General features: G+C 46.7%; 1 protein-coding gene across 1 annotated transcript in view; it reads right to left on the bottom strand.

Annotated features, from left to right (window-relative positions):
- Positions 1-15,942, bottom strand: part of SHCBP1 (SHC binding and spindle associated 1) — a 59,781-nt gene extending 43,839 nt beyond the window's left edge. Inside the window, 3 exon segments of the mRNA XM_030204391.1 lie at positions 2,193-2,308; positions 9,390-9,563; positions 15,528-15,942. Coding sequence (XP_030060251.1) covers positions 2,193-2,308; positions 9,390-9,563; positions 15,528-15,810 — 573 coding nt within the window. The 5' untranslated portion in view covers positions 15,811-15,942.
- Positions 15,943-16,537: the final 595 nt, after the last annotated feature.

Genomic DNA, 16,537 nt, shown 5'->3' with positions numbered 1-16,537 from the left:
GACCATCTGGTCCAATCCCCTGCACCTCCACCACACCTGTATGATACCAGGTGACTCAGCCCTCAATGATGATTTCCATTATTGCTGGCTTTTCAGTAAGTTGGTAGCTGAGCACTGGAACATTAGTTAGAAACTATTTTAAATATCTAGTCTAGGCCTTCCATGCTGCTATTTGCGTTCAGCAATTTTTCTCCTGTCTTCAATGACATATTTAAACCATGTGCGTCAGTAGTGTACACACCCAGTCAGACCCGGCCCCACCCCTACCTTGAAATCCTCTTGGCTTAGTCTTCACCCGGACAGCAGCACTCATAGGCTGCCTGTGGCCTGCTCTAGGCTTCCTCTCTACACCATCCCACCCCTTCTGATGCAGCTTCCTGTTTTGTGAAGGGATGGGACAGTTCAGAGAGGACATCCTTGATCAGGCCGCAGACAGCCTGAGTGCCACTGCCGAAGTGAAGACTAAAGCTGGGAGGATTTAAAGGGGGGGTGGAACAGAGGGGCAAGGGGGAGATGCACCCCCTGTAAAACGTTCCTGGCCACACTACTGGAATACACAATCACAGAAGAGAGGGTAAAAACAGCATACAAGCATAAACAAAAAAAAATGCAACACTGGGCCTTCAGGATAGAGATAAAGGTCGTCCTTTAATCTGGGTCATTTTTAGATTAAAGGGTGACCGTTATCTCTATCCTGAAGGCCCAGTGTTGCTTTTCTTCTGTTTACACTACTGGAATAACCATCTTTATGATATCTGAAAACTATCAAAACCACCCTCATCCTCCCTTCCCAGCTAAATACAGGGAACTCACACTCTTATGTAGCAGTGGTTTTCAGCTCAGTCCTCAAAATACACCCTGTCAGTTGAGTTGAAGATATTCACTGTGGATACGTGCAAGATTCAGCAGACAGTGCAAATTTCTCTCATGCATATTCATTGTGGATATCCTGAATAACAGCTCACAGCATATTCTTCCAACAGCCTTTCTGACAAAGGAGATGTAAGAATATTCTCATGGAAAGTACATGTGTTATTTTTTTTTGTTATTTTTGTTACATTTGTACCCTGCGCTTTCCCACTCATGGCAGGCTCAATGCGGCTTACATAGGGCAATGGAGGGTTAAGTGACTTGCCCAGAGTCACAAGGAGCTGCCTGTGCCTGAAGTGGGAATCAAACTCAGTTCCTCAGTTCCCCAGGACCAAAGTCCACCACCCTAAACACTAGGCCACTCCTCATGGGTTTAGGAACTTGGTATGAGGCTGTGTCGCTGACATCGAGGCTCATTTCCCTCTCATTGCAGAGTGCAAGTACACATAAAACACATTCTACTTACCAGGGTGTAGTACTTCACAGGCAGGGTTATGAAAGCACGGCAAACTTTTTTTTTTTTTTTTTAAATAAACATGGCCCTCTTAGCTAATCGGGCATAAGAAATTTATTTTAGTCAATTAAGAATAAGAATCGCTTGCACACTCAGATTTGTTAAAGGATATGGGGTCATTTGCTTCTCTCTCTCTCTTTTATATATTACATACATATATATATATACATACACATACATACATAGACACTAACATATAAGCATATATACAAAGAAAGAGAGAACGCTCACTCACAGCTGCCTCCTGCATCTTTGGGCTTCCAGTTTAACTGAAACCAGGGCTGGGGTGTGAGTGAGAGATTTTCTGCTACTTTTCTCTCTATTCCACTACTCCACACCCTGTCCCTCTCTCCACATACCTAGCTTAGTTATTGCAGTGATGGCCCTTGGATGGGAGCCATGCATTAAGGATTCCTTCGGAGACCAGAAAATCCTAGACCCTAAATTCAGCCACTACAAAACAAGTTATACGAAGGCTATGACTTCCCATTTCCCCTGAGGCACTGAAATGCTGCATTCACAACTTACTGAGTTGAACCTGGGTCCAAAGACCTTCTGGGTAAACCACAATGGCCAACTCTATATTTCCTGCACACCAATCCTGATGATCCCATAAGATCAGTCCAGTGCTTCTTTTTAAAGCAGAATGGTCTTGGCCAATATTACACTACAAATGACTTTGTTTCCTTGTCATATAGCAGCTCAAAAGTAGAAAACTGTTACTGAGAGACCACCCACAAACTTCTCTTTGATTTTCTAGGACCAACAGCTAAAATACCCTTACATTTTCAACACCACTTTCACTTACATCAACCAGCACATCAAAGACACTTGTCCGCCAGATCGATTGCCAGCCAGATGGCTCAAGGAACTTCTCCAGATACTCCACAGTGAACTGCCGCACCTCTGAGGGCTTACAGTCAGCTGCAAGGGAAAAAAAGTAACCAAACCTCCATCAATTTAAAGAGAAGTCAAAACAATACAATGTAGATTCTAGGTATCATCTTCATCTTGTGTTACTTTAGACCCCTATTTACTAAACTGTGCTAAAGTTTCAAGGTTACTGTGCTAAAACTGCAAAAGCTCTCCATTAACTTTTGGAGATGTTCCCGGCATTTCTGTAGGACAGCGGTGCTGAAATCTGCTACTATGCATTAACTGTAAAGCAGATAACACACAATGCAGTTAGCCAATTCTCAAGTGCAGTCAACATAACTCTCCACCTCAAGATGGCATGATTAATTCAATGATTAGAGTGCTTTATGTGGCATGGCATTACACTGTTAGCACACAGTATTTCCCATGTTAACTATTAAACAGTTGGCTCTCTGAGACCAGCCACTGACCCCCAAGTTCAACTGAGCCCCGAAACTTGGAACAGGAGTCAAGGCCACAACCATGGAGAAGTCATCAGACACATCTACCACCTGCTGGAGGATAGAGATATACTGGGAGAGGACACTGAGCAACAGGGCTTAAGGCATAGTGTAGCTCTATGTCCTCTATCTCCAGCTGCTGGTAGATAGGCATAACCCACTTGTCCTGGATTGATCTGCTGTCATGCTAAGGAAGGGAAAATTAGGTTCTTACCTTGGTAATTTTCTTTCCTTTAGTCATAGCAGATGAAGCCATTACGTATGGGTTATGTCCATCAACCAGCAGGGGACATAGAGAGCACTCAAACTTTCACAGTGCCCTCTTGGCCAGCTAGCTCCACTGCCTCTTCAGTATTTGAAGCTTCCAAAGTAGTATGGCAAACCGCAATGGGAATCACAAGAGCTTTCCTCACAGCGAACGATGGCCCATCACAAGGGCATGAACTCATAAAGGAGGGAATGCACATCCTCCTGGAGGGAATAAACTCATCCTCCTTATTGTATAAGTGGAGGGGAACACCCGCGCCTCCTGGAGGGAATCACACATCCTCCCAACACACTGGAGGGAATGAACTCATCCTCCTATTTATAGAACTGGAGGGGAACACACGCGCCTCCTGGAGAGAATCAACACATCCTCCAAAAAAAACATGCTGGAGGGAATGAACACATCCTCCTAAATTTAAACTGAACATGAATCCTGAAGATTGTTTTCCAACTTTCTCCCAAGGAAGGAACTTCAGGAAATTAGAACAGAACCTGAAAAACAGATTCACAGCATACAGACAATCATACAGGGAGGGCTCATGGCTTCATCTGCTATGACTAAAGGAAAGAAAATTACCAAGGTAAGAACCTAATTTTCCCTTCCTTGTCATCAAGCAGATGAAGCCATTACGTATGGGATGTAACAAAGCAATCACTAGATAGGATGGGAACAAGCCACACCACGCGCTAGCACTTGTGCACCAAAACGCGCATCCCTCCTGGCAGCCACATCCAGCCTGTAATGTCGGGCAAAGGAGAGCTTAGAAGCCCATGTTGCTGCACTGCATATCTCTTGAAGAGAGAGTGCTCCAGTTTCAGCCCAAGAGGAAGAAATCGCTCTAGTAGAATGTGCCTTAAAGGCTACAGGCGGAACCCTGCCGGCCAGCAGATAAGCTGAAAAGATAGTTTCTTTGAGCCAGCGGGCAATAGTGGCTTTAGACGCTGGAGACCCTCTGCGAGAACCGGATAGCAAAACAAACAGATGATCAGAAGTCCTGAAAGAGTTAGTAACTCGCAGATACTGCAGCAGAGTCCTGCGCACATCCAAAAGGTGCAGCTGCCCAAAAGATTCTGGAAACTCTTCCTCTGAAAAAGAGGGCAAGAAAATAGGCTGGTTTAGGTGAAAGGCTGACACCACCTTAGGCATAAAGGAAGGCACGGTCCGAACCGTGACTCCGGACTCTGAAAATTGCAGAAATGGGTCTCTACAGGACAGCGCCTGGAGCTCTGACACCCGTCTCGCCGAGGTAATGGCCACCAGAAAAACGGCCTTCAGTGTCAAATCTTTCTCCGATGCTCGCAGAAGCGGCTCAAAAGGAGATGCCTGCAGGGCTTTCAAAACTAGCCCCAGGTTCCAAGCTGGACAGGGTGCTCGCACTGGAGGTCGGAGCCGAAGCACCCCTCTAAGAAACCGTGCCACATCTGGGTGAGCAGCCAAAGACACGCCTTCCACCTTACCACGAAGGGAGGCCAACGCTGCCACCTGCACCCGCAAGGAATTATAGGCCAAGCCTTTTTGTACACCTTCCTGCAAAAAGTCCAGAATCGGCGAGACAGGAGCCCGCATTGGAGCAATGGCTCTGGAAGCACACCAAGACTCAAACAGGCACCAAATCCTGGCATAAGCCACGGAAGTGGACCGCTTGCGGGCTTGCAGGAGAGTGGAAATAACTTTATTGGAATAACCTTTATCCCTCAATTGCGCCCTCTCAATAGCCATGCCGTAAGACCAAAGCGGCCGGCGTCCTCCATGGCTACCGGTCCCTGAGTCAACAGGTTCGGTACCAGAGGTAACGGCAGAGGAGCCTCCAGGAGCATCTGTCGGAGGTCTGCATACCAAGGTCTCCTTGGCCAATCCGGGGCGATGAGGACCACTTCTCCTGGGTGCAGCCGAATCCGCAAGAGCAGGCGCCCTATCAAGGGCCATGGGGGAAACACAAAGTAGACCCAGAGGCCAGGGTTGAGCCAAGGCATCCAACCCCGCCGAGCGAGGATCTCTCCGTCTGCTGAAGAAGCACGGGACTTTGGTATTGGCACTTGTCGCCATTAGATCCATCACGGGCTTGCCCCATTTGGCACAGATCTGCAGGAAAACTTTGTCTGCCAGATTCCATTCTGCTGGATCGATCTGATGCCTGCTCAGATAATCGGCCTGCACATTGCTCTGACCTGCAATATGAGCTGCTGACAGACACTGAAGATGCAGCTCGGCCCAGTGGCAAATCAGTTCGGCCTGCGCGGCTAGTGCTCTGCACCTTGTTCCGCCTTGTCGATTTATATAGGCCACCGTTGTCGTGTTGTCCGACATCACTCTGACAGCCAATCCTTCCAGGGTCACTTGAAAGGCCAGAAGCGCTTGAAACACCGCTTTCAACTCTAGGCGGTTGATGGACCACTCCGACTCCTCGGGTGTCCATAGACCCTTGGCATGCTTCCCCTTGCAGTGTGCGCCCCAGCCCTTCAGGCTGGCATCTGTTACCTCCAGGCACCAAACGGGGAGCGTCAGCGGCATTCCTCGCCGCAGCATGCTGTCCGAGAGCCACCACTCCATGCTGAGTCGGGCCGCAGGGAGGCAAGTAAGTCTGCATTGGTAATCCTGAGAAAAAGGAGACCATCTCCGGAGTAGGGAATACTGTAGAGGTCTCAGGTGCGCTCTCGCCCAGGGTACCACTTCCATCGTGGCTGTCATCGATCCCAGCTGCTGGACAATGTCCCAAGCTCGCGGGCGGGGCATCCTCAGGAGCAGACGGACCTGATTCTGAAGCTTGCACCGCCTTAGCTCGGGTAGAAACACATAGCCCGAGACTGTGTCGAACCTGGCCCCCAAAAACTCTAGAGATTGTGAAGGGGACAGGTGACTTTTGGCCATATTGACGACCCAGCCTAGAGATTGCAGTACTGAGACCACTCTGGCTGTAGCTTGTAAGCTCTCTGTTGCAGAGTCTGCTCTGATGAGCCAGTCGTCTAGGTACGGGTGAACCCTGATACCTTCTCGCCTGAGAAAAGCAGCTACTACCAACATTACCTTCGAAAAGGTTCGGGGAGCTGTGGCGAGGCCAAAAGGCAAGGCCCTGAACTGGAAATGTTTTCCCAACACCGCAAACCTCAGAAACTTCTGGTGCGGGGGCCAAATCGGTATGTGCAAGTAAGCTTCTTTCAGGTCTAGAGACGTAAGAAACTCTCCTGGCTGTACCGCCGCAATGACGGAGCGCAGGGATTCCATGTGGAAATGCCGCACTCTCAGGGACTTGTTCACTTCTTTTAAGTCCAGAATAGGGCGAAAGGATCCACCTTTTCGCGGCACCACAAAGTAGATGGAGCATCGGCCGCAGCCTTGCTCGGCGGGAGGCACCGGGGTCACTGCCCCTAACTGAATCAGACCTTGTAAAGTCTCCTCCACCGCCGCCCGTTTGACGGCAGAACCACATCGGGACTCCACAAACACGTCTCTTACTGGGGCGTTGAATTCTATTCTGTACCCATCTCTGATCAGGTCCAGAACCCACTGATCTGAGGAAATCTTGGCCCACTCCTCGACAAAGAGGGAAAGCCGTCCTCCGATGACAGGCATCGAGGAGAGGGCCGGCGCACCATCATTGAGAGGGTCGCCCCTGAACTCCTGGTCTTGAGCCACCGGCTGCGGAACGCTTGTCCGAGCGAAAGGAGTTCCTCTGCTGACCACGGGCACGTGAAGTGAACCCAGCAGAACGCCCCGGGCGGTACCTTCTAGCTTCACGGAAGCGAGGTCTGTAAGAGGAGTGGACCGCCTGGCCCTTAGAGGAAGGCCTCTGCCTATCTTCGGGCAAGCGCTGGGGTTTTGGATCACCCAGGCCTTTCACAATTTTCTCCAACTCCTCACCAAATAGGAGAAGTCCTTGAAAAGGCAACTTCACCAACCTTTGCTTAGAGGCCATGTCCGCTGCCCAGTGTCGTAGCCACAGTCGACGGCGAGCCGCCACTGCTACTGCCATTTGTTTAGCCGAAGCTCTGACAAGGTCATAAAGGGCATCAGCCAGAAAGGACAAGGCCACCTCCATCCGCGGAGCCACATCCAAGAAGGGCTCCGCTCCATCTCCGGGCTGAGCCACTGCCTGTTGCAGCCAAACTAGGCAGGCTCTAACAGCATAACAGCTGCATGCAGACGCCCGAACAGTGAGACCTGCAATTTCAAAGGACCGTTTCAATGCTGTTTCCAGCCTACAGTCTTGAGCATCCTTCAGGGCAACACCTCCTTCAACAAGGAGGGTAGTTCTCTTTGTCACCGCAGTGACTAGGGCATCCACTGTAGGCATTTGAAAACGAGCCATATGTCCCTCACGCAGAGGGTATAACTGCCCCATAGCCCTGGAAACTCTCAAAGGTCCCTCGGGGACAGCCCACTGAGCCAAAACAAGCTCTAGGATGGAGTCATGCAAAGGGAAGGCCCGAGCAGCTTTCTTGGTACTAGCCATCCTGGGATTACCCGAGGAGGCCATGCCACTGTCAGGATCTTCAATCGAGAGGGCCTGCAGGGTATCTGAAATAAGCGCTGACAGCTCATCACGGTGGAAAATCCTCACAGCGGAGAGATCATCCAGATCCTGTGGTAAATCCTCACCTGACTCTGGTTCCTCAGACCAAGAACGTCTGTCAGAGTTCTCCGAATCCTCACACCCCGACCACGGGGGGGAAAAAGGTGCACCACAATCTGAAGGAGAATTAACCCTTCTGCGCTTATCTTTAGGCCAAGCATCCGGGAAAAAAGCCTCACTGGGCAGTCCCAGGCCAGAATCCATCGGGGGGGGGGGGGGGGGGCAATCAGAGGAGCCTCAGGCGACCCTTGAGGAAGGGCTCTTTTCATCATGTATGCTTTATGCAGCAAAAGCACAAAATCCGGGGAGAAAATCTCACCCTGGGCACCCAAATCCTGTCCGGTGCTAGCCACTCCTGAAATAACCTCATCTCGAGGTGCCCCACCCGGCTCAGGTCTCTCTGTGTCCACGGAGGCCGCGCCATGTGGTGTAAGCAAAATGGCGCCCGCTGCCAGCTCAGAGCGGGAAGAAACATCGCTCGCCATGCTCGGGCCGGCTCCTACGCCAATACAGCACGATTTACAGAGCCCTGCTGCTGATTTGCGCTTGCCACAAGTGGACCAGCGCTTTACATTATCCGCAGCCATCGCCGAAAAACGGTGGTAAAATCCAAGATGGCGGTTTCGCGCCAAAATCGCCCCGATCGCGGGCCCACCCCGGAGGAGTTGGAAAACACTCTTACCTCAAAGGATCTAGTGTACAACTACGATCCTGCTGAAAATCAGGTCAAAAACCTCTGTTCCAGCGTCTCTGCGTTTAAAAACGCGACGCGACTTTTTTTTTTTTTTAAGCTGTGAGGAAAGCAGAGGTATTGAAGACTCCGGAGGCTCAGATGAGTGGGAAAGGCAGGGAAAGGGCGAACCTATATGCCTGCATCCACTGTTGGTGGGTAAGGACAGGGAAAGCAAGGCAATATGTCCACATCCACGGAGGTATGGGTAAGGCAGGGAAAGGGCTAACCTATGTGCCTTTAAAGTGAGGCTGCTATAGCCTCCAACACCCCGGTTAACAACTGGCAAGCCAGGAACCACCTCCCGGCAGATATTTCTGGAGCTCGAACAAGCTGCAGCCACCCTGCTAGGGGAGATAGAGAATACTGAAGAGGCAGTGGAGCTAGCTGGCCAAGAGGGCACTGTGAAAGTCTGAGTGCTCTCTATCTCCCCTGCTGGTTGATGGACATAACCCATATGTAATGGCTTCATCTGCTTGATGACAAGGAAACTGAAGTTTATCAGTAAGGCTGACTGGCTAAACAGAAGAGTAACTGGGTGTGAAGGGCGACCCAGCAAACGGGGAAGTTGTGGTGTGATGGTTGATAGCCTGTTGGGGTGGCTGAAAGGTAGCTGACTAAATGGGAGAGACTGCAAGGGGTGTTGGAGGATGTGAGAAAGAGAGACACTAAGGACAGGGTAGGCAGAGTGAAAGAAAATCTAGGGAGGTCTGCTGGCTGTGTGCTTCTGCCAGTGGCATACTAAATCCCAATTACATTTTCTTTAGACAAGTTAATCAGGTTCTGAAAAGAGTTGCAGCTGAGACCTCACCAAGATCTGCTGCGCCTTACCTCAAAGCTCTTCAACTTCAGTGATTATGTGTCAAGGCCTGCTCTAACCTTGCATAAAACTGATCCCATAATCCAAACAGCAACTAGCAATGTTCTAACGAGGGCTACCAGTGTCGCAGGGCATTAAGCACAGAACAGCAAAGCTCAGAGATGCCTCTCTTCTACTTGCAAATCTTTAGGATCTACTCAGAAAAAAAGGACAACAGCACAGAGTGTAAAAAGGCCCTCACCTAGAATGTAATCCTGATAGGCCTTGAAGCGCTCATAGAAGAGAAGATGATTTGTCTGGAAGACTTCTGGGAAAAGCATATTTCCATTTGGCATAAGGCTGGGTAAAGCGGTTCCAAGTTTATCATGACTGCCATAATCACTGCTACTGTCATCATCTTCATCTTGGAACAGCTCTGAAAAACATCAAGCACTTCATTAATCCCTCAGAACCTATCTCCACTCTAGCATCCAAGCCCAGAGCTTATTGCTGTTGTATTCTGTACACTATAATTCAGATTTCATACAAATGTTGAAACCGTCATCCAGAATTCAGATTAGATAGTATATGACTTCATACCAAGTTCTGCAGTGAGCTTAATCAGACCTACCTGCTTTACTCTTTATCAAATGTGCATAGTAGGGCTAGCTTAGCGGAGTTTAAAAAAGGTTTGGACAGCTTCCTAAAGGAAAAGTCCATAGACCATTATTAAATGGACTTGGGGAAAATCCACAATTTCTGGGATAAGCAGTATAAAATGTTTTGTACTTTTTTGGGATCTTGCCAGGTATTTGTGACCTGGATTGGCCACTGTTGGAAACTGGAATCTGGGCTTGATGGACCTTTGGTCTTTCCCAGTATGGCAATACATATGTACTTATGTGAAGTGGAAGCGCAGTGGTCCAAGCTGAAAGCTGCTATAAATATGGCAACTGATCTTTACACAAGGAATGTAAATAAAACCAAGAGAATCAGGAAGCCTATATGTTCTCCAAACAAGTGGCTGAAAAAATAAGGGCAAAAGAGGCTTTGTTCAAGACATAAAGAAGAATGCAACAAGAGGATCACGGAAAAGACTACCAGATTAAACTCAAAGAAGTGAAGAGGGAAAACGAAAGCACAGGCAGAAGAAAAAATGGCTAAAGATGTAAAGAGAGGTGACAAGACCTTTTTCAGATATATTGGGGAAAGGAGAAGAGGAATGGAATTGTAAAGGATGCTGAGAATAGCTATGTGGAGAATGATAAGGATAAAGCAAACGTGCTAAACAAATACTTCTCTTCAGTATTCACAGAAGAAAATCCTGGAAAAGGACCGCAGGTGGCTGCCGACAGAATATCTGGGAATGGAGTGGATACTGCGCCGTTCACAGAAAGCATTTATAAACAGCTTGATAATATGAAAGTGGACAAAGCTATGGAGCCGGATGGGATATATCCCAGGATACTAAGAGAACTCAGAAGTCCTAGTGGGCCCTCTTAAGGATTTATTTAATAGATCTTTAGAGACGGAGAGGTTCTGCAGGATTGGAGATGAGATAATGTGGTCCGTCCTCACAAAAGCGGAGACAGGGAAGAAGTGGGGAAACTACAGGCCAGTAAGCCTCACGCCGGTGGCAGGAAAAATAATGGACTCGCTGCTGAAGGAAAGGATAGTTAACTTTCTAGAAGCCAACAGGTTACAGGATCCAAGGCAACATGGCTTTACCAAAGGAAAATCCTACCAAAGAATCTGATTGACTTCTTTGACTAGGTGACCAAAGAACTGGATGAAGCACATGCGCTAGATGTAATCTACTTGGATTTCAGCAAAGCCTTTGATACAGTCCTTCACAGAAAACTCATGAATAAGCTGAGGGGGCTGAACTTAGGTGAACTGGATTGGAAACTGGTTGACCAACAGGTCACAGAGGGTGGTAGTAAATGGAAAATGAGTAGCGGAGTGCCTCAGAGGTGAGTGCTGGGGCCGATTCTGTTTAATATATTTGTGAGAGACCTTGCTGAAGGATTAGAAGTTTGCCTTTTTGCGGATGACACAAAGATAGTCAATAAAGTGGATATCCTGGCGGGAGTAGAAACCATGAGAAGGAATCGCCAAACATTGGAAGAACAGACAAGGGTCTGGCAGTTAAAATGTAATCCACCTAATAACAATGTAACTTGATGTGTAGAACATCGGATATTAGGGTGAGATTATATTTAATGTTACAGATGACGAGTGGTTCCTCCTGAAGAAGACTATCGAAATGCGGTCCAGCATTGGGGAACCGTTTGAAGCAGGAGTTGCATTTTTACTCTGATGGTGTTTTGCTACCGATTCACCTATTGCTTCCGCTGATGTCAATAATTACAGCGGTTCACGCCCTAAAAAAGTGGCAGAGGATATCGCTACAAGTATTTATCAAGAAAAACACTTTATGACTATTACGTGGTGACTTTACTGGAATCTGGTTTTTGTATACCAGCAGTGATATGACTATCATGGACTAACAATGCTGTAATATATACAGCTTTATACCAGTGTATTTGGGCATTTTTTTTTAATCACGCCATGATACAAAAGATGATGTGCTTTTGTCCATGTTAAGTTGCAGCACAAAATGTTTGAATTATATAGGTCATTCATGTTAAAATTGATTGTAACAGCAAAGTGTTAGCATTAGTAGGTGAATGTGATATGAATGAGGTTAGGTGATGATTTTATAATACATGAAAAGACTTTTTGCCACAGCGTGAAGTCACTCTGAGCAATAAAAGAAATAGTTCAATATATTATAGCAGTCTGGAGTTTTTTTGTAATTAGTTAAAATTTAATGTCAAAAAGAGCAGTGTAATGCACTTGGGATGCAGAAACCCAAAAGAGATGTACCAGATAGGAGGGGAGAGATTGGTAAGTTCGGCTCAGGAGAGGGACCTTGGGGTGATAGTGTCTAAGGATCTCAAGGTGACAAAACAATGCGACGAGGAGGTGGCCACAGCCAGAAGGATGCTAGTCTGCATAGAGAGGAGTATAACCAGCAGAAGGAGGTGTTGCCACCCTTGTACAAGTCATTGGTGAGGCCCCAGTTTGTGTTCAGTTTTGGAGGTCATATCTTGCTAAGGATATAAAAAGCTATAAAAAGACAAAGTGGTTCAAAGAAAAGCAATGAAAATGGTATGGGGTTTGAATAGCAATATGTATGAAGGGAGACTTGCTGACCTGAACACGTATACCCTGGAGGAAAGGAGAAATGGGGTGATCTGATACAGACATTCAAATATTTAAAAGGTATTACATAGTAACATAGTAGGTGATGGCAGAAAAAGACCTGTATGGTGCATCCAGTCTGCCCAACAAGATAAACTCATATGTGCTACTTTATATGTATGCCTGGCCTTGATTTGTATCTGCCATTTTCAAGGCACAGACCGTAGAGGTCTGCCCAGCACTAACCCCGCCTCCTAACCACCGGTGCTACCACCTAATCTCTGCTAAGCTTCTGAGGATCCATTTCTTCTGAACAGGAGCTGCCAAGTTACCCATTCCAGGAGGGAGACTGTTTGGCCGGTTATGGATTTCTGCCAACCTCATCCTGGTGCATTATGGGACCTGCAGAACTGATTTCAATGAATAGAATCACGAACTACAAATACTACACTGCTTTGGGATGTAAGTTTAAAACCAGGACCGGCCAAAAAGTCTCCCTCTTGACATGGGTAATTTGGCAGCTCTGAAAATATGCCTCATCATATCAGTGATGTGAAGGAGTCCTCCCCTTCTGTTTTCCTGTATGTCATCATACTGAATGGTTTCTGACCTTTAGACAAAGGGAACTTGAGTAAACACAACACAGTTTTTAAATTTCATTTATAGAACAAAAGAGCCCTTTAATTAAAGGTGTTAATCCTTAACAGACACTTAGCTGGTGAAAAACGGTATACTGTGAAATGTGTTAAATCATTTTCTGTTATTTTACCTGTCAGAGCGCTCTGACCTATGCATTAGCCAATAAAAAATATTTTATGGAGGGGGTGCATCATGGGCAGAGAACGGGTGTGGAAGCTAATGCTAAGTTAATGTGGGAGCCCTATTTAGGAGGTGCTAAGTAACCCCATGTTAACTTTTTACAGGTAAATACACAACCTGAAAAAAATTATTCAAAAATGCCTTAAATTTTGCCACATTGAATCTGGGCTTAGCACTCAGGTAAGTCCCACATTAAGACACACTAAGCCCTGATTCTAATGCCCTGTAGTAAAAGGGCCTCAAAGTTATGACACCCATATCATCCATGTGAAAAAATGACTGCCTTCTTAGTTACTCAACCAATTGATCAAATTTAATTGATAATTTAATTCAACTGATTGAACACAGCAGGCTTGATTGAAACTAGCCCTGATAAATCTAAATCTCTCTGTATATCATATTATACCACGACCGTGAAATAGTCACAAGTTTCTACAAAAATGTTATGCCATGATCGAAGGAAAATTCAGAAGAGACAAGAAAAAACAAATGTTGAAATATAGAAATGGCTTTGTAACCCTTTCCAGTCCAATATAACTCTGGGATTTTGCTGAACCACAATCACAGCCATTATCGCCAAACGGAGAAGACTTGGAACAGTATCTTCCCAAGAGTGGCTGGCCTTCCAAAATTACTCCACGTGCACAGCAACATCTCATCCTTTTTTCAATCTTAGGTGTATGATTTGTAACGTAAACCACATTGAATGGAATTTCCATAAATGAGGTATAAAACTCAAGGATGATGATAATGATCCAGGAAGTTACAAAACATCCCACCAGAACATCCAAAGAACTGCAGGCCTCTCTAGTCTCAGCCAAGGTCAGAGTTCACAACTCCACAATAAGAAAAACAGCATAAATTGGATTCATGGAAGAGTATCAAAGCAGAAATAACTGCTATTCAAGAGTAACATCAATGCTTGTCTCCCTGGATGATCCTCAAGCCCTTTTAGATAATATACTGTTGACAGACGAAACCATTATGATGTAGAGAAAAAGCAGTATTCCACAGTAAGATCATCATATCAACAGTCTGACATGGTGGTGGTAATGTGGGGACGCTTTGCTTCCTAAAAACCTGAAAACCTTGTCATTATTGAAGGAATCATGAATTCTGCACTGTATCAGAAAATTCTTAAGAACATCCAGTCATGTGTCTGTCAGCTGAAGTGTATGAGTTATGCAGCAAGACAATTATCCAAAACACAAAAGTCTACATCTAAATGGATGTGGAGAAACAAGTTTTTGATTGGCCTATTCAAAGTCCTGACTTGAACCCAATAGAGATAATATGGCAGGACCTGAAACCAGTAATTCATGTACAAAAATCTATGAATGTGTCTGGATTAAAGCAGTTCTGCAAAGAAGATTGGGCTAAGATTAATTACCAGCACTGTGAAAGACTGATATCAAATTATAGGAAGCATTTGGTTGCAATTATTGCTGCTAAAGGTGATACAGCCAGTTATTAAAGATAGGGGGCAGTAGCTTTTTCATATGGGTGATATGGGTGTAGAATAACTTTATTTCTTAAGTAAATGATGTGTTGGAGGCATAGCCAGACCTCACTGGGGTGGGAGCTGAGCACAAAGAGTGTGTGTGTGTGTGTGTGTGTGTGTGTGTGGGGGGGGGGGGGGGGGGGGGGGTACATTTTGGCCTGCCCACCAAAGCGGCATGGTACCTTAGCTAGCAGGGGTCCCCAACCCCCACCAGCCAAACCAGGGGTCCCAGACAATTTTTTTTTTTTTTTGGGGGGGGGGGGGGCTCAGGCCCCCAGTAGCTTCCCCACTGATGTGGATGTAATGTATAAACTGTGCTACGTGTTACCCAGGTTCTCTTTGTCTATGGTGCCCGCTCTAGTGGGAAAATGTGGGGTATAAATGTACCACAAATAAATAATATTTTGTTTAAAGATCAAAAATCAGTGTGAGATGTATGCAATACTCGGGGATATCACCTGGGGGAGACAAACTATTTCACATCATTGTATACATACATACATCCCTATTTAATGATGAAAAATGCCTTTAAGTTAATCAGGCGTGGGAAACGTTTCTGCTCCAATTATCAGCAAACAGCTGGCCAATAAAACTGGTGTTTAAGTGTAAAGATCAGTTAACTTTAGAACAACAAAAGTGGAAACAAATCTTCCTCCCTAACCTAAGCCATTTTAGTTTTAGGACAAAATGTTTCCAACAACAGACAATCTTTCCATTGCGCCACAATAAAATAAGGGCGTCACTTCAACATAATGTATTGCTGTAGCCGTTTGGAAGTTCTGGAACCCAGTCTATTCGGCGGCTCTGGCCGAGTTTTTGCTCTCCATTCACTCGGATTTTTGTCCCCAGGAACACTAAAGTGTGCTCAGCTACCTTTTTTGAGAATCTGTACGTCTGCGGGAGACCCATCGCCCCCAGCCGAGCTCCCTCTTTTAGGGCTTCCAATGTCCCCGGCCGAGCTCTCTCTTTTGGGGCTCCCAACGCCCCCGGCCGAGCTCTCTCTTTTAGGGTTTCCAACGTCCCCGGCCGGGCTGTCACTTTGGGGGTTCTCATCAACCGCGGCCAAGCTCCCGCTTTTGGGGCTCTCTGCGTTTCGTTCCTCCGGAGAACCGGAAATCAGAACCTCCGACTCGGCGCAAAGCGTTTCGGTCGCCATGGCGGCATCCACGGGGCACCAAGCTGCCCCTCCCTCCTCCTCCAGCGCTAGTGTCCCCCGTGTCGCCACTGGCCTCCTACTCTTCTTGGTCTAGCAAAAGAATAATTTTTCAAATTTTCCCGGGCGTCGCTTTTTTTTCCTCGCCGTGACGTCTAAGATCAAAGGGTTGTGATTGGCTGGTGTTAAAAACAACGAAGAACAGGCCCTCTCGAGCAGGAAAGCAGAGCCGGAGCTGTCGCGCGCTTAAAGCCGCCATCTACAGGCCGGAGGTGGAAAACGCAGCTCCTTTTGGGAACCGGTGGGGCTGGGGAGGCATGCGCTCCTCAATTTGCCGCTGCTGCTAATTGTTAGTAATATCACAAGGTAAGCAGCCTCGCTGAGTGTTAAGATAAGACATTTTGCTACTTATTATATGGTTGCCACCAGGGGCAGTGAAGCACTTTTTCGCCCAGTTACTGATACCGCTGGTGCAGAAATTTGGGCTGTTTTGGGCCGTTGCTCTGCTAGACCACCCGTAACATAGTAAATGACGGCAGATAAAGACCTGTACGATCCGTACAGTCAGCCCAACAAGGTAAACCCATTTTACATGCTGCATTTGCTTAACACAATGGGGCTGATGCAAAAAGCCATGCATAAAATCGTCCAAGTACCTGAAGATTGGAGGGTGGCCAATGTGACGCCGATTTTTTTAAAAAAAGTACATAAGTATTGCCATACTGGGAAA

The sequence above is a fragment of the Microcaecilia unicolor genome, chromosome 5, assembly GCF_901765095.1.
Source record: "Microcaecilia unicolor chromosome 5, aMicUni1.1, whole genome shotgun sequence".
Taxonomy (NCBI): Eukaryota; Metazoa; Chordata; class Amphibia; order Gymnophiona; family Siphonopidae; genus Microcaecilia; species Microcaecilia unicolor.
This window is presented reverse-complemented; position numbering and strand designations above follow the sequence as displayed.